The 18,646-nt window shown below is 40.3% G+C and overlaps 1 protein-coding gene across 1 annotated transcript in view; it reads left to right on the top strand.

Moving 5' to 3' along the window:
- The first annotated feature begins 3,880 nt into the window (after positions 1–3,880).
- The window catches only part of PSMD1 (proteasome 26S subunit, non-ATPase 1), a 129,972-nt gene continuing 115,206 nt past the window's right edge, over positions 3,881–18,646 (top strand). The window contains 6 exon segments of the mRNA XM_017886359.1: positions 3,881–4,055; positions 8,266–8,309; positions 9,245–9,318; positions 9,502–9,671; positions 13,558–13,763; positions 16,989–17,132. Coding sequence (XP_017741848.1) covers positions 4,040–4,055; positions 8,266–8,309; positions 9,245–9,318; positions 9,502–9,671; positions 13,558–13,763; positions 16,989–17,132 — 654 coding nt within the window. The 5' untranslated portion in view covers positions 3,881–4,039.

The following is an 18,646-nucleotide window of genomic DNA, read 5'->3' as shown; positions in this document are numbered from 1 at the left end:
GTTTGCTTAAAGCGCAGTATTGGGATGGGAATTACCCAATTTTCCAGGTGTTGTGTGTCTCAGTTCCCCTGGCTAGGAAAAGGGATTCCCTTCCCCCTTGCGCTTCCCAGGTGAGGCAATGCCTCACCCTGCTTCAGCTCTCGCTGGTCGGGCTGCAGCAGCTGACCAGCACCAATTGTCCGGCACTCCCCAGTGAGACGACCTCAGTACCTCAGTTGAAAATGCAGAAATCACCGGTCTTCTGTGTCGCTCGTGCTGGGAGTTGGAGACTGGAGCTGTTCCTATTCGGCCATCTTCGGGAGGTTGTTTCTAAACCGAGCACATCCTAAGAATTCTTTCCATGATTTCACTATGTTCTAAAAAATAGAGCTCATTTTAGAGTCTTGGACAGGGCAGGGGTTTGAGAACCGTAGGTCTGAGTTCCAGCCCTGTGCCAATAACTAAATGACCGGGTATTCATCCGATCATCAGAGAAACATTTATTGAGGACCTATTATGTGCTCAATAACTGCTAGTTACTCTAGTGGGCAGTGAGATGAATTACCCAAGATGTGGCATTGCCCTTGAGTAGTTCCTTGTCTAGTTGGGACCGGGGCAAGGAGATGTGATACCAGCTGTGTGGAGTAAAGGCTTTAAGGGAGCCCATGGTGGGCTGGGCCAAGAAAGGCTTCCAGGAGGAGGTGCCGCCTGACTGAGACTCAAAGTAAGTGGTGTTAACCTGGAGTGTGGGGGAGAGAGCCTTGACGACAGAGACACTAGCAGGTACAAAGGTCAGCAACAAGGTACATGGCCATGTAGCCACTCTGGGAGCTTCAGGGGTTCAGGATGGCTGGAGTGTGGCACGCCAGAGCCACACTGCAGACACATGAAGACAGTCCCACCATCCTGGAGGAGAAAGTCGTGCTCCTGTTGGTTCTGATCATGCTCCTGACTGGCTATGAAGAGTGGACCGAAGCCTTCTGGGACTGTAAGCAGGAAGTCAAGGCTGTAGAAGGCAGTCGTGGTCTGGAAAGAAGAGGGGGAGGCAACTATTGGGTAATGGAGTGAGGATGGGAGAGGCCGGTGTGAGAGATTAAAGAGGAGATCTGGTGCTGACTGTTGTGGGAGAAAAGAAGAGTCAGATTTCTGTTGCAGTGGCTGATGGATGTCCTTCACCCACACTGAGGTCAAGGAAGGAGACACACAACTCCGGGGCCACAATAGTGTGCACAACTTTGAGGTCACTGAGTTGAAGGAGCCTGTGACTCCACCAAGCAGAGATGCCCGGGAGGTGTGTGAGTCTGTTCTCAGGAGAGAGGGCAGGGCAGTAGAGACACGTTTTATGAGCCACCACCTTGTGCACAGCAGCCAATGGCATTTCACTCTTACAGGGGATGCGGGGAGTGAGAAGAAGGCTATGGACAGAAACACAGAAGAAAGACGCAAAAAAAAACTAGAGTCCAAGATGGGGACTGAAGGTTTGAAGGAGCAGAATTAATCAGAGTTGAGTTTCAAAAAGATTGCTCCGGCTAAAGAATACAGAATGGACTGGAGAGGGAGAAGCCACAGGCATGGGCCAGTCACCCAGGAGGGAGAACAGAATCCCCCGGGAGAAGGAGCCTGATGTCTGTGTCCAAGCTTCTTCCCTGTTGCCCATCTCACAGGTTCACGTGAGGCTCACATGGGTTTGTGGCAATGACACACACAACATCCAAGTGGAAGACAGGATTGTCCTCTCATACAGAATGCCTTCTCCTTGAAGAGCAGAGGTGGCACGTTGACCACCTCTCTGTTTTAAAACATGTTGAATTAGTAGCCAACATTTAAAATTCTGGAGATATTGCATGAAATTCTGATTTCTGGCTTCTCTTAGAAAAAAACATAGGTCTTCCAACAGTCACCCTGCATTCTTGGCAGGAACTGAGTAGCAGTTGCTCTCTTTAGATGGGACACTCACTTTTTTTTTTTTTTTTTTTTTTTTGACGGAGTCTCACTCTATCGCCAGGCTGGAGTGCAATGGTGCGATCTCGGCTCACTGCAATTTCCGCCTCCCAGGTTCAAGCGATTCTCCTGCCTCAGCCTTCCAAGTAGCTGGGAATACAGGCAGCCGCCACCACACCTGGCTAATTTTTGTTTCTAGTAGAGATGGGGTTTCATTATGTTGGCCAGGCTGGTCTCGAACTCCTGACCTCAGGTGATCCACCCAGCTCGGCCTCCCAAAGTGCTGGGATTACAGTTGTCAGCCACTGCGCCCTGCCAGGCGCTCACTCTTTATCACAGTCCCCACTACCCCCTAGTGCCTCCTTGACACTGTTAGTTGCCATTCGCCATCCTGTGGAGCTTGTATTTTCTTTTGCTGGGCCTGCTTTACTCATTTTCATTACCTGTTGGCATTTGTTTGTGAATCCTCTAGGGGTTTGGGGCACACAGGTGTCTTCATGTGAGGGCTTGGTAGAAGTGCCTCTGTAGAGCCGGGTGCAGTGACTCACGCCTGTAATCCCAGCACTTAGGGAGGCCAGGGTGGGCAGATCACGAGGTTAGTAGATCGAGACCATCCTGGATAACACGGTGAAACACTGTCTCTACTAAAAATACAAAAATTAGCCAGGTGTGATGGCACGCACCTGTAGTCCCAGCTACTCGGGAGACTGAGGCAGGAGAATCGTTTGAACCCAAGAGGTGGAGGTTGCAGTGAACCAAGATCGCGCCATTGCACTCCAGCCTGGGTAGCAGAGGGAGACTCTGTCTCAAAAAAAAAGAAGTGCCTCTGTAGAATGACACCCCAAGTAATCTGTTTCCTTTGCATGCACATCTTCTCGAGCCCTGCCTTTCAATCTGAGCCACAGGCTCTTCAAAAGTGTTCAATAATTATATTTAATATATTTTAAACAACCACAGTTTAAGAATTCTAATTTTTTTTTTTTAAACTCACACATAGAACAAAATGTGTTATCAAGCACATTTAATTCGCTGGCAGCCACAAGACATTGATTGTGCCCCTAGGTTAGGTAGAAGGCCGTAGAAATGAACTTGCCATCGCTGTCCGATTGAAGAGTTTAACTTGATAGTGCATGGCCAGTGGCTGAAAAATGCTACCGTTTGCCACTATTCTTTGTCAAGACTTTCTCAGTACTGACTCTTGAAATAAATTGGCTTATTGAAGCTAGTATAAGACTGCAAGTGGCCATTGCAACTGCCATTTCAAATTTCTGAAGATGTATTAGAAGCGAAGAACCCACTGCCGTCAGGGTAAAAGAGGACCTAGGCAGATACAAGGAAAGAATGGAAGACATTTTTTCTCCCTTGGAAAGGCTTTCACCATATAACTACTGCACATTTTAATACACTGACAACACTGGACATTATTCCAAAAGTAAGTAAAAACCTTCATTGTTTAACTTTATAATAAGCCAATTATTACTTGTGGATTCATTATTATAATAAAGCACTTCTGTGGGGATTTTCTTTTTTTTTTTTTATGATGGGTTTTGCTTTAGAAGACAATCGAAAGCCACTTTTCTAAAAAAACGCTGTCTGCCGCTGCCCCAATTCCTCAAGTATTGGCTGGTGGGAGATGTGCTGCAGCGAGACCTCCCACCAGCAGGTGGCACTGCTTGCAATGCTCGCACCTCCCCTCAACACCCTTTCTCTTAGCAATGGAGGGTGATGATGGGGTCCTCTCTTTATAGGGGTGGCCATTCTAATGCCTGACTTCAGGTGCAGACCAGTGTTCCCACCGCGCCGTACTCCTGACCTCGAGGAGGTTTACAGAAAACAATGGTGTTCTCCGTTTACCCTTCCGCGAGAACTGAGGAGTAGACCGCGGCGCAGAAGACGCAGTCCAGGGGAGAATTCGCGCCGGGCGGCAGGCGGGGCGGCGGGCAGCCCCGGGGCGGGAGGGGTCCTGGCGAGAAGCGAGCCGGCGGCCTGAGGAGGCGAGTGACTGAGCAGCGCACCCGGGGAGCGAGGAGGCTCGGTGAACTGAGCGGGTCCTGAGCTGACAGATACACTGCGCAGCTGAAACGGCTAGGGAGCCGACGGGCGAGTGAGGAGCGCAGCCATGATCACCTCGGCCGGTGAGTGCGGCCCGGAGCCAGCGCCTGGAGGGAGGAGCCGCCGTCGCGCCGGCTTTTAGCTGAGTCAGGGCCGGTGACTGGGCACCTCCCGACGGAGCGCCGGCCTGGGCAGCTTCTCGCTGCCCAAGGCCCACCTCCGGGCCGGGGGCTAGGAGTCTGATCAGGCCACTGCTTGCTTCCCTGGCTTGAGAGAATCGAGCCGGGTCGACCGCCTTGGCATCCTTCCCCAACCACACCCCAGCGCCAGGACCCGAGGGGCTTTCTGGGCCTTCCCCCTACCCCAAAAGGGTTTCTCTTTTTTCTCTGCCTCCCATTCTTGGCCGCGTGAGGTCGTCCAGCCCCAGTCCTTCCCCGCAGGGGGTCGGGGTGGGATGGGCCCCTGTGCTATTGAATAGTAAGGCAACCCGCTGGCCAGGCAGCCTGACAGCTACAGAAGGGTTTCTGGATATAGCCGAGCTCCATTCTCCTTAGAATGAAACCCGGAATTAGGTTTGAGATGGGTCATTTCTGGGTCCGACCCAAGGGTGTTCATTCAAAACAGATAGATAACTTTTGGGTTCGGTGAAGACGCCTTGGAGATACCTTTATACTGAGAGCTTACTTACCCTTTCGAGGTTATGTGCTCAGTCTGTTGATTGTACATTCAAGAAAGGTGGATGGATCTGCGGAGCAGGTTTCATACGCGCAAACCATTGCATAGGTAGATTCACATAGTGACTTTTGCAACGGAGTAAGTTACAGAGATCAAGTTTCAATGGAGACTTCAGCTCCCCCTTACAGGTTGACTTGCTTGTAGCTGTCCAGAGCCTTGCTTTTTTCCCTTGCCTGCTTACATACCCTTTTCTCATTTTCCTACTCTGTGCTTGACCTACAAAAAAAGGATTTTATTGTAAACAAACTGGTGAGCAGAAAACAGTAATCTGAATGGTAAGGCGATCGAAAGTTTATTTTTATGAGGATTGGTTAAGGAGATCGTTGGAGATACTGGGAGACATAGTTACTTTCAAACATTTGAAGAGCTGTCACTTGTACCTGGAATAAGACTTTTTGTCCCCAAGGAATACAAGTGATCGCGAGATGAATTTTAGTTTGGTATCGGGAAGTTTTTCCAGTCAGAGCTTTGTACAGATCAAATAAACACTCAGTTTCTAGCCACTTATAGGCCTCATTCTATTTCAAATCCATCCATTACCATTGTTTCTTCTAACTTGGCCCAAACCACCTTCATCTCTTGTCTGGGTTACTATATCAGCCTTAAGGCTTTGTTTTCGACCATTACCTCCATACAGTCCGTTTTTCTTGTGAAGTATGCTTTTTAAAACTTGAATCACGTAATACTTCTTTGCTTACAATCCACCAGTGCTTCCATTGTGTTTAGAGCAGCCGTGTCCAACCCTTTGTCAAGGACTTTTTTTCTTATCTGTGGTGGCGGATATCGTGAAAATTATACACAAAGTTTGTTTTTTTTTTTTTTTTTTTTTTTTTTTTTTTTAGCTCATTAGCTATCGTTAGTGTTAGTGTATTTTATGTATGCCCCAAGACAGTTCTTCTTCCACTGGGGCCCAGGGAAGCCAAAAGGTTGGACACCCCAGGCATACAGTAAAATCCAGACTGTTAACCAAGGACCCGCATGATCTGATTCCCACCTTGTCTTGTAGTAAATACATCCTAATCACACTGGCCTTTTTGTTCCTTGAATATGTCAGTTTCTCTCCTGTCTCAGGGCCCTGCCACATTCTGTTCCTTTCTAGTCTTCTCTTCCTCAGATTTTCCTTTAGCTTCTCAGTCTTTTGTCTCACTCAAATGTTATCCTTCCCTGATCATTCTATTGAAACACGCTTACTCTCTCTCCACCACAACTCTGTAGTTGCCTTGTTTGTTTACTTGCCTGATTACTGTCTTTCTCTCCCTGGTAGAATTTTGAGCAGGAAGCTTGTTTTCACAATTCTTAGAACACTGCTGAGAGCATGGCAGAAATTCAAAAGTATGTCTTGACTGAAGAGCTCAGTCAGCTCGTCAAAGCAATTCATCAATCCCTTGAGTTTTTAAAGTAGAGGCTGGCAAAGCACTTGATGACAATATAATAGACTTTAAGCCTCTTTAAGGTGGCAAAACTAATAATTTTTGAGGTCCTCTCCTGAGATTCTGTGGTGATCATATAGTACGTGTTTATTAATGCCATTGAAGCTTATTGGGTTACTTGTCAACTGTCTTCCAAATATTTTGTCACTTTGTTTTCTGTCCTATGGCTCATGTTGGCTTAGAATTTGTCCCAGGTGCTAAACAGACTAGTGTCATGGTTCTGGTGTGGATTAGTCAGTTTGTTCATTCATTTATTGACCAGGCAGTAGCTAGGCACTAGCATACAGTGGTGAATAAGAGCTCAACATGTTCTGTTAGTTTTTTTCAAGAGGTTTGACTATGCAGGGGAGTGGAGAGAGAGAGAGATAGGTGCTTACAGGCAGGAGATGTGAAACTGAGTGGGTTTGTGTTTTTTTTTTAAACATCATACAGACACATAAAGGCAAGTTGTGCTAAAAAGCTTTAAAACAATAGTTCCCAACCTCACTTTCCCTCTCCTGATCCCCAGAGGCAACTATTCCCAACTTTTAAGCTGTGTCTTCTGGAACATATCTCCATATTTGTAAATAATATCCAAATATTTCTGTCAATTGATTCAACAAGTTTAGACCAATATCTGCTCAGTTCCTATAATGGCATAAGAGGTTTTTAGCATCCTTAGGGCTTTCCCATTCTCTCCCCTCTCCAGAAGAGAGTTCTGTTTTGTTTTTAAGATGGGAAGTACTAATGTATGGAGTGTGTTTTATTTAGTTCTGGTCCGTGGCCAGAGGCTGAGTTTCCAAGCCAGGACAATCATGTAACCAGTTAGTCATAAGTGAAACCAAACCAAAGAATGTAAAAATCCATATCCCTTTTTGGTAAAAGCCGTTCAAATACCTTGATTGAGGATAGGTAGCGGTTTTAGTATTAGGTGTTCTGTTATTTAAGATCTGTTCTACATTTAAAGCGTTCTGGCCTGTCCTCTTACTCCTTATCACTAGTTTGCAATTTTTTCTTTTTCACTGATTGAATTTTGAAATTTATCTGTTCCCTGTGCTGTCCATTCAGAATCCCTGTTCTGGACTTGTCATACCAACCTGGAGTACCAAGAGGTTCTTTATATCTGCTTTTATGCTACTTTAGTTTTGCTTGGTAGATTTTGTGTCTTTTCCTGTATGGCTCTCTAAAGACTGCTTAAGCTATTTGGCAAACCTATACTTGTCCATTAGAAATGGCTACATCTAACTAAGTTGCCTTGACACTTTTTAATCAAATCACAGTTTCAACTCAGTGTTCTGGAATGATTTTAAAACCCACATGGAAAACATTTGAGAGTGGTTTCCTTTGTGGTCTAAATACAATAATTTCCCGTATCATTTTTCCAATAATCCCTTTGACTTTTGACTGTATTTCAAGCTGTGTTCTTTTGGAGAGGACAATTACTCCTTTTACTCTCCTATGTTAGTGGTAATACCTTGAGACTAAGAGAAGCCATACGGAGAACACTGTGCTTGGGTAAGTGAATTCAGAATGAGTATGATTGTTCATCATTTAGTAAAACCCAGGTTACTTGTGATAGGAAAGAGGTGCCATAATATACACACCTTGAAATAATTGAAGTATTTTACCTTGTTGAGTCGATGACTAAATGCTCCCATTTTTGTAAGTAATCTTATAACTGTTGATTTATTTTGTATGAATAATTTTATTCTAAAATTGTACAGGAAAGTTTCCCATTTTAATCAGTAAATTAGGCCAATGGTTCTCAAACTATAGGAAGCAAAAGAATCACAGTACTGGGCCCCATCCCCATAATTTTTGATTCAGTAGATCTGGAGTGGGGCCAAGAATTTGTATTTCTAACAAGTTCCCGAGCAATGCTAATGCTGTTATTCCAGGGACCACACTTTGAAAACCATTGAATTAGGCAAGTGATGTGATATATGTTGTGCCATGAGGGTTTGATAATATAGTTAAGTCTTAAACTTGAGATATAAACCTTTACACTTTCAAAGAAAAATAATCATTCCCCTAGAGAAGTTACCCCTCAAAAAAATTGTTTTTCAGCCATCATATATTTTGACCAGGTGTTAATTTCCACTTTCGTGAGAATGTGTTTCATAATCATGTTACATCTTTTCTCTCATAGCTGGAATTATTTCTCTTCTGGATGAAGATGAACCACAGCTTAAGGTATGAATTAAAGAAAAAGTAACTAGGCTTAGTGTGAATACTGTGAAGCCTTTTGAATTTAGTGATGTCTGTAATCTTCCATCATTTAAAGTTGCTATCCTAGCTGACTTGTACCCGATTTTTGTAACCTAGCCAGAGAGGATAGTATTTTGGCCACAGCAGTTGGTTTCCCTTGAGTTTAACAAAGCTAAGACAAATAAACCTCATTACGGCACTTGAATAGCCCCCTAATTTCCTTTTTTTTTTTTTTTAATCTTTCTCCTTTTTTGAGACAGAGTCTCACTTTGTCACCCAGGCTAGAGTGCAGTGTGTGGTAATGGTTCACTGCAGCCTTGACCTCCTGGACTCAAATGATCCTCCCACCTCAGCCTCCCAAGTAGCTGGGACTATAGGCATGCACCACCACACTCAGCTAAGCTATTTTTAAATTTTTTTGTTGTGATGGGGTCTCACTATGTTGTCCAGGTTGATCTCAAACTCCTGCTTCTGGGCTCAAGTGATCCCCCTGCCTTGACCTCCCAAAGTACTGGGATTACGAGTTTGAGCCACCACACCTTCCCCTCCCCTGACCCCAGTTTCGTTATCAACAGAAAACACAAAAAGGTGTTGCTTCTGTTTCACATATTTAAAGTTTTTTATTTGATGGAAATTTGGGATGTACTTCTAATGGCTCTAGATACTTGATTCCTGTACATCTAAACCAGCAACCTGGAGTTAATTGTTTATATTCAAAGAAGAAAATGTTGATGATTGGAAAAGAAAAGAAATGTGTAAACTCAAGAAAAGTATAAGTTGGTAAATTTTTATATTTGTCATAGAGTAAAAGTTTGAGTAAATATTACTGAGGATTTGATCATTGATTTGCTGAAAAGAATTTTTTAAGGAAGTGTAATGATAAGTCTATCTCAAAATAGGATTTTGGTTGTCTTTTACAGGAATTTGCACTACACAAATTGAATGCAGTTGTTAATGACTTCTGGGCAGAAATTTCCGAGTCTGTAGACAAAATGTAAGAAGTTATTTTTATAAATCAGAATAAGGTAGATCAAATTTAATTGTCAGTGTGGGTCTTGTGGCTTATTGATTCATTTAGAAATTTGCTGTTAACTGAATTGTGGCTTGAATATTTAGATTTGGGATTTTTAGGGAAAACCACAATTTGAACTAGACCTGTACTTCTAATTTCTTTCAGAGAGGTTTTATACGAAGATGAAGGTTTCCGGAGTCGGCAGTTTGCAGCCTTGGTGGCATCTAAAGTATTTTATCACCTGGGAGCTTTTGAGGAGTCTCTGAATTATGCTCTTGGAGCGGGGGACCTCTTCAATGTCAATGATAACTCTGAATATGTGGAGACTATTATAGGTAATTATCATTTATCTGGTAAGGCTTTATCTTGTCGGCTTCTTTTTTGCTATAGTGCACATAGAAGCTTTTTTCCTGAATTTGATGTTGCCAAATTTCATTTTAATTGGAAGTTCATAATCTTTGTGTAATAATTTTATGCAGGCTGAGTTTTTAGATCTGCCCTTCAACTGAGTGCTGGTTCTCAGCGGTTGTGATGATCACCAATCCAATAAGCATACTGTTAGAGGAAAAGATTAAATCAGATTACTATGAGTAACAAGTGGTACCAGTTTATGTAGTTTTTTTTTTCAAATACAAGAAACCATTGTTGAATATCTGCATGGTGCTAGGCACCATGCTAGTCACTCTGCATACCATGGTTTATTCCACAACTACCCCGTGAGGAAGGAGCTAGCCGTTTTACAAATGAGACAACTTGGGTTTTGAGATGATAAAGACATGGTTATTAAATAGGAGGATAAAATTTAAAACCTGGTTTTACTCACTCCAAAACCCATACTGTTTCTACATGTAACCATTGTTTTTTTGCTTGTTTCCTTATTTTTGAAGGAAGGGGTAACACACAGGCAAGGCTTTGAATTCTCTGACACATATTTCAACCAGAGTTGTAAATTCAACCAGTTATGTAAGATTTTATACAAAGATTTTATAGCGTAAAAAAATGCTTGAAAACTCTTGATGTAGTAAATGAAAGAAGGGACTGCATACTCTTCAGACATGTCTTTATCAAACTTTGGATTCATAGTACAGAGAGCTCAAGGGCATGTTCTGTCAGGAGTGTACAGTGTAGATATTTCACATTGCTGATTAATAGAAGATCTGTATTATTCACTTGAACACATACAAGGAGGAAGTTGGTATTCTCTTTCAGAAATTGGGAAATGCTGCACAAGGGGGTTGATGGAGGTATCTTCATCTGTCTCTGGGATTCTGTGTTCATGTTTTTAAAGTTTTTGCTATGATGATAAGAAAATTTTGCAAGTTACTTTATTACTGTCGGAGGCTCATTGAATTGGGCTGTCATCTGTGAATCCAGTGGGAAGAACTGATGGCTTAAAAGGATGGACCATATTATTTGAAACTAGAGTACTTTCTTCACTTCACAAGCTAGAAGCAGAGGGTGAAATACCTTACTTACCTCTTCTATTTGATGGATTTTTGTTTTTTAAATAGGGGCAGGATCTCACTGTGTTGACCAGGGTGGTCTGAAACTCCTGGCCTCAAGCAGTTCTCCTGCCTTGGCCTCCCAGAGTGTTGGAATTAACCGACGTGACCCGCCACAGCCAACCTTTTTTTTTTTTTCTTTAATGAAAGTTTATGGTTTTTTACAACAGTGATCTACAAATGCTTACAATGCCACTATTGTACAAATTGTGCTTTTAAACTGGACTGTTGGTATGAAGTGCTATGGCATGGTAGATGCTTTCTCTGTCTCTAAACACTGTATCATTTTACCTTTGGAAGGTGAGTTTTGATCAGTAGACCAGTTCTGTTTGCATTTATTTATTTAAAAGAAGGGTTCACCCTTGCTCTAGTTTTGTAGGGCACATTTTTTAAGATGTCAGTGAGATTCGTGAGGGGATATGCAAGATAGGATTTGGAAAAGGCTTTCTAACGTCTTAGTGAATATCGTAAACAGTACCTCCAGAAAATCCAGGACTCATAAATCTCCAAGTTATGACAACGCTTTAGCAGGAAATGAGGCTGAGTTTTAGTTATAAACCTAGGATATATTTATGACATATATGTAAACCTGGTGAATGAGAACATGAATCTCATTTGAAATCTGGGACCTACATTTTTCCCCCTCAGTTATATAACCTAAGTAAAATTCCCCAAATGTTCTAATTTTGAGGTTCCTCTCTGATAGGGTAGGGGTAATGTTTCCTCACTTCACTACAGTTGGTTCAAAAAGCTCACATTAGGGCCTGGTGGACATTTTCTACAACTGGAATTCTTTAAGGTCTGTTTTGTATTATAACATCCACTGTGTTTGTTTGTTTGTTGGCAGAGTTTTTCTCTGTTGCCCAGACTGGAGTGCAGTGGCACAATCTTGGCTCGCTGCAGCCTCCACCTCCCTGGTTCAAGTGATTCTTGTGCCTCAGCCTCCGAAGTAGGTGGAATGACAGGTGCACAGTACCACACCCGGCTAATTTTTGTATTTTTTGTAGAGATGGGGTTTTGTCGTGTTGGCCAGGCTGGTCTTGAACTCCTGGCCTCAAGTGATCCACTTGCCTCGGCTTCCCAGGATTTTTGAATTACAGATGTGAGCCACCGACCCAGCCCACTGTGTTCTTATTAACTATACCTGAACTTTCATGGTTCTACCTGAATCTTGAATGTAGTATATTCCAATTTATAAAAGTCCTCTGCTTCCTTCAAAATATAGACCCATTTAACTTGGGTCATCTGTTAGGCCAACAATCATTTCTGCTAGTTCAAATTATTTTTATTTCTTGGGGCTATGGTTTGTAAGTAATAAATCTTGCCCTCATCTCCTTACTTCTCTTTGAAAGGGAAAGAGACAAGCCAATGAATTATGGAGAGGATAATTAATGTATATGTCATTCCTCTTGGGTTACTGTTTTATCTTCCTTATGAAGATGGAATGCTTAGGGAAATGTCCTTCTTTTGCTTGTACTTAGAAAGTTTAAGGTGTGATTGCAAAGAAATATAGCTAAATTGCGAACAAATGTTTCTCATCAGGTGTGCTATTGATATCCTTCAGTATGTCACACCCTCCCCTCCATGCACCCAAATCATTGTGAAATAGGAAGCTAAATTGGGCACAAACACTTATGCATGAATGTTCAGACACCTTCTTGGGAGAAATAGGTTCCACCTCCCTCACACTGAGACAATAAATAGAGTCAGGAACCACATAATGACAGACTACATAGACAACAGATGTCCCATAAGAGTACAATACCGTATTTTTACTGTGCCTTTTCTGTGTTTAGACACAACTACTATTGCCTATAGTATGCAGGACAGTAATATGCTATACAGATTTGCAGCCTAGAAGCACCAGGCCATACCATATAGCCTAGCTACGTAGTAGGTTATATATACCATTTAGGTTTGTGTAAGTTCAGTCCATGATGTTTGCACAATGATGAAATCACCTAAAGATGTATTTTCCAGTATGCATTACTGTCATTAGGCAACACAGGACTGTTTTTCAAAGGATCTGCTACAGTTACTGGAAAAGTTTTTGGAAATCTTTGGAATTGCCTTTTAAACCTGTGGCACATTGCAAGTCATTTCACCATTACTCTACAGAGACAATTTAGACATAGTTCTTACTCTCAGATTACTAATAGTTTCATTAATGCAAAGAAGTCTGATATACTACTATGTGATAATTGCTATAATAGGCCTTTTAAAATATCTTCAGCAATGGCAAATGTTTGTTTTTTGAAAGTGAAACGGCAGCTATTTGTAGCCAATTCTTTTGAATAAGCAGCTTAATCGGGTAGAGTAATAGAATTTTGATCAAAATGAAGTAACAAGATAAAATTTTAAAAATAAATTAAATAAGAGACAGGGTCCCATTGTGTTGCTCAGGCTGGCCTTAAACTCCTGGGCGCATGTGATCCTTCTGCCTCAGCCTCCCGAGTAGCTGGGACTGTGGGTGAGCACTACCACACCTGGCAGATAGAAATGTTTTGAATAATGTCAACTGGATTGGAATTAGTGTGTAAGTTCTCCAGTGTAAATATTATGGGAGAACAGTATTAATTCAAATATATAAGTTCTAGCATTTCAAAATTTGCTTAGTGCTCTATAGTCATCCCATAAGTATATATGATTATAAATGTAGGCATTGCCCTTTCTGATAGTTTAGCCCACAAGATAATCAGTTATTTTATTTCCTCAACAGCAAAATGCATTGATCACTACACCAAACAGTGTGTGGAAAATGCAGATTTGCCTGAAGGAGAAAAAAAACCAATTGACCAGAGATTGGAAGGCATCGTAAATAAAATGTTCCAGCGATGCCTAGATGATCACAAGTATAAACAGGCTATTGGCATTGCTCTGGAGACACGAAGACTGGACGTCTTTGAGAAGACTATACTGGAGTCGGTAGGTAGATGATGTTATTTTAGAGATTATTGTTGATGGGGAATTAGCAAAGCAAGTTATTCAAACTGAAACTTTCATAGGCAGTGAAAAGAAAATCTAGTTTAGAAATAATAAGGTGATCTTTTGCCAAATATCTTATTTTCATATTTATTTATGAACCTTGGTTGTGTTTTGTGTTCATGGAATATCTGCTTTTATCTTATCACATAATCCTTTGAAGTCTTGCATGGGGAAGTTGTATTAATTACTCTGCCCTTTTTGAGAAGACAGTAGCCGGGCGCGGTGGCTCGTGCCTGTAATCCCAGCACTTTGGGAGGCCGAGGCGGGCAGATCACAAGGTCAGAAGATCGAGACCATCCTGGCTAACATGGTGAAACCCCCATCTCTACTAAAAACACAAAAAATTAGCTGGGCATGGTGCTGGGCGCCTATAGTCCCAGCTACTCGGGAGGCTGAGGCAGAAGAATGGCATGAACCCAGGAGGCAGAGCTTGCAGTGAGCAGAGATCGTGCCACTGTACTCCAACCTGGGCAACAGAGTGAGACTCCGTCTCAAAAAAAAAAAGACAATAAACTACTATTTTAATTCATTTATTAGAGTTAAAACTACTCAGCTATATTCCTGTTTTGCAGTGTTTGCAATAATTAAGACAATTTAAGTCACCAACCGAAGTGGTCAGAAAGATACAAAGCTGAGTAAAATAGACATTGATCTGCAGGCTTACTTGGCCTCACCAGCTATTTCTTTCCATGAGCTAGCTCTCTGTACACTAGCCATTTTGGTGTCTTCTCATCTAGATGAACCCCGCCTCATTCCTCCTTCGAAAAATATTTTTTACATTTATTTATTTATTTATTTATTTATTTATTTATTTATTTATTTTGTGAGATGGAGTCTCGCTCTGTCAACCAGGCTGGAGTGCAGTGGCACAATCTTGGCTCACTGCAACTTCTGCCTCCGGGGTTCAAGCAATCCTCCCATCTCAACTTCCTGAATACCTGGGATTACAGGTGTGTGCTGCCACGCCCAGCCAATTTTTGTATTTTTAGTAGAGATGGGGTTTCACCATGTTGACTAGGCTGGTCTTGAACTCCTGACCTCAAGTGATCCACCCGACTCAGCCGCCCAAAGTGCTGGGATTACAGGTGTGAGCCACCGCACCCGGCCTCCATTCCTTTTTTTGCCTGCTTTATTTCTCCTCACAATTCAGAACTTAGCTCAAATATCACTTGTTTGCAGAACTTTAATCCGAATACCCATGCCCTCCTCAACCCCTACAGCAAAGACTAGGTCCAGTTCTGTTGTTAATCTTATGGAGTCCTATATATATTTTCATGGTGTTTATCCCTTGATAATTATTAAATAGTTAATAGCTATCGTTCCCACCAGGTATAAGCTATATCGGGACAGGTATTTGTGCCTTTTTCACCACTGTATCCCCAAAACCTAGGTCAGTGTTTAACATCAATAATACGATTTGTTTAAATGAGTGAATGCATGAATGGCCTAATGTGATATAATGGCCTTTGTTTCCCTCTCAATTTCATTTTTGTGCAGTTGTAGCCCATCCTTGTCTTCACATGTATAAAATTAAATTTTTTGCTTTCATTGATTCAACAAATATTTTTTGAATGCTTACTGTTTGCCAGATACTGTTCTAGGCATTGGAGATGTGCATTGTTCCCACTCATACATGTTTTGCTCTCTGTGGTTTCAGTTACCGGCAGTTAACTACAGACTGAAAATATTAAATAGAAAATTCCAGAAATAAACAATTCATAAGTCTTAAATTGTGCACCATTCTGACTAGTGCAGTGAAATCTCTCACCATCTCTTTCCATCCCACATGGGATGTGAACCATCCCAGTAGATCCATGCTGTATGCACTGCCTATTAGTCACTTTAGTGGCCACCTTGCTTATCAGATTGACTGTTGGAATATCACAGTGCTTGTGTTCAGATAACCCTTATTCTACTCAGTAATGGCCCCAAAGCACAAGAATAGTGATGTTGGCAATTCAGATATGCTAAAGAGAAGCCTTAAACTGCTTCCTTTAATTGAAAAAGTGAAAATTCCCAACTTATTAAGGAAAGAAAAAAGCATTGTATGCTGAGGCTGAGCTAAAATGTACATAAGAATGAATCTTCCATCCATACAATTGTGAAGAAGAAAACAGAAATTTTTGCATAATTTACATAGAGTTTGGTACTATTTGTGGTTTCAGGTATCCACTGGGGGTGCTGGAACATATTCTTCTCAGGTAAAGGAGCACCTACTGTAGTAGCAAACAAGACCAGCAAATTTCCTGCCCAAAGCAAACAGTTCATTGGGGAATCTAGAAGGGGAACAAGCAGTCAAACAAATAAGTATATAAAGTAAAAGAATGAGAAATGTTTTTAAAAAAATAAAGCAGAGTAATAAATGCATCTTATTTTGCATCCCAGTGCACATGTACATACAGATGTAATTTAAGCTTTATGAAACCAATACCTGCCCTTACTACTTGTGATATAACTCTGTTGTTTTTAAATTGTATTTTTTATTTTTTTAATTTGCTAATCACACTTCAATAATTTGATTTTATCACGCAGTGGGAAGTCACAGCTCACTTTTTGAGAAACATTCCTGTAGCTTTCAGTGTGCTAATTTATGTTGAAGGCCTTTTACAAGGTGAAGTCTCAAATATTGGGGGTACTTTTGAGAATCACCAAGTAAACACATAGAGCCTGGATCAAAGTTATCTCATAGGGATAGCATCAGACAGATGTAACAGCACTCAATGCTTGAGTCACTCAGAGCTGTGTTGTGTTTCCTGGCCAGCAATTAAGTGTAGGCAGTAAGTCATGAGGGAGTCTAGTAGCAAGATAAAAAGCAGAAAGACTTCAGCAGACACATTTGGAAAACATAGCTACTTCGTGTATGGACAGTTGTATATCTTTTATGGTAATTAAGAGCATCACTTTATTATAGTGTACTATGTTCATATAATGGTGATTTTGAGTACCACTAAATATTGTTTTTAATCCATTTTTTGATGATGTGAAAATATGTAATTCTTCTTTTAAGATTTTCATCTAAAATGGTTTAAAATTCTTTTTATTGTTTAAGAGGTTTAAATGAATTGTCTTCCTAGATTGACTAAAGAAGCAAGATTAAAATAATTCAATATGTAAATAAACATAATATCCAATAACCAGATAACATTGTATCTTTATCTCTTTCAGAATGATGTCCCAGGAATGTTAGCTTATAGCCTTAAGCTCTGCATGTCTTTAATGCAGAATAAACAGTTTCGGAATAAAGTACTAAGAGTTCTAGTTAAAATCTACATGAACTTGGAGAAACCTGATTTCATCAATGTTTGTCAGGTAATGACATTACATTATGTTTCATTACATTGCTCCTCCACGCTGTGCTGTGCTATGTTACACCACATTTTATTACTTTATATTACTATAATGACTTTATACATGTATCTCAATTGATCTTCACAGCAGTCCTGTAAAGATAAGGTATGTGCTTTATATTCCTTTTTATTAATAAGAAACTAAATGTCACAACATTAAAAAGCTATTTTGTTGTAACACATTCTTTCTATGTATCTTTTCTTTTGAAAATAATCCAATCATTTAAGGAAATTTTAGAAATAAAGAAGGTTTTTTAAAAGCTAGAAGAAAAGATTAAAGTAGTACCTATCCTATACTATGTCATTCTAAAGAGAATTCAAAGTGTATAAATTATGTATGGTTTCATTACCCATACACAACAAAATAGTTGGGTATCTTTATCTCTTTCTATATATGAATTTGCTTACCCATAAAAAAAATTTCAGATGGTACCAAAAATACATAAAATGAAGTAAGGCTTCCCTTTCCCATCATTTGGGCTTTTTCCCAAAGGTAAGACATAGATATTTTTCCCTACTAATTCACACATGTGGATCTATTGCATTCTTTTAATGACTGTATTGTATTTTATTGACTGGAGGTGTGCATGGGTTTACTTTTTAACAATTGGTATATTGTATACATTTTTTTATTCTGTTGAGGGCATAGCATTTTATTTTACATTTTGTTATTTCTTAACTATAATGTGCTCCGGTGTATTTTCATCCTCTAGGCTTTAAAAATTTAGATTAAAACACTGTTTTTTACAATTTCTTTTAAAGCAAGTTTGAAATAAAACACTAGAAGAAAAAATATCCATGTTTAAATCACCCAGAGTCAACTTACTATTCTAACTTGATTTTTTACATCACCCAAAGTCAATTTAGTATTTAATAGTGTATTTCTTTTCAGTTTTCTCTACGTAGGTTTTTGGAGTTTTGTTGTTTCTAAATATTTTTCATAGTTTTTTTAAAACTCACATGAAAATGGTAGTTCCCTGCCCTCTTCCTGTCTGTATTTCAATTTTATTCCTTAGAGGCAATTTTATTTCTTTCAGCTGTTTTATTCCTTATCCTTTTATTATTTTAAAACCTTATTGTTCATTTTAAAAGAATATCTTTTGAGCAGATAATATTTTCATGTGATTTCAAATTCAAAAAGAATTATGGGGTATACAATGAAGTCTTCCTATTACTTGGCTCCAGCTACCAAGTTCTTTTCTCTGTGGATAAACAAGATTAATTGTATATAGCCTTTAACATTTTTCCATGTTCTAACTCTTCGTAGACTGTTCTTCTCTTCCTTGATTGTTGTAATCATTCAGTGTATGTACTTTGCCTTACTTAATCATTTCCCTATTGTTGACCACTTATTTTGTTTCTATTATTTCCTGTTCTTAATTTATAGTAACTTTGATTAATGTGTTTATTTTGAAGTTGAGTTACTTGCTGCCTAAGAGAACAAGAAAATTTAAATTGAGTTTTAAAAGAAAATTC

This window comes from Rhinopithecus bieti, unplaced genomic scaffold (genome assembly GCF_001698545.2).
Source record: "Rhinopithecus bieti isolate Rb0 unplaced genomic scaffold, ASM169854v2 scaffold_13704, whole genome shotgun sequence".
Classification (NCBI taxonomy): Eukaryota; Metazoa; Chordata; class Mammalia; order Primates; family Cercopithecidae; genus Rhinopithecus; species Rhinopithecus bieti.
Note: the sequence above shows the minus strand (reverse complement) of the source record. Positions and strands in the feature narration are given on the sequence as shown.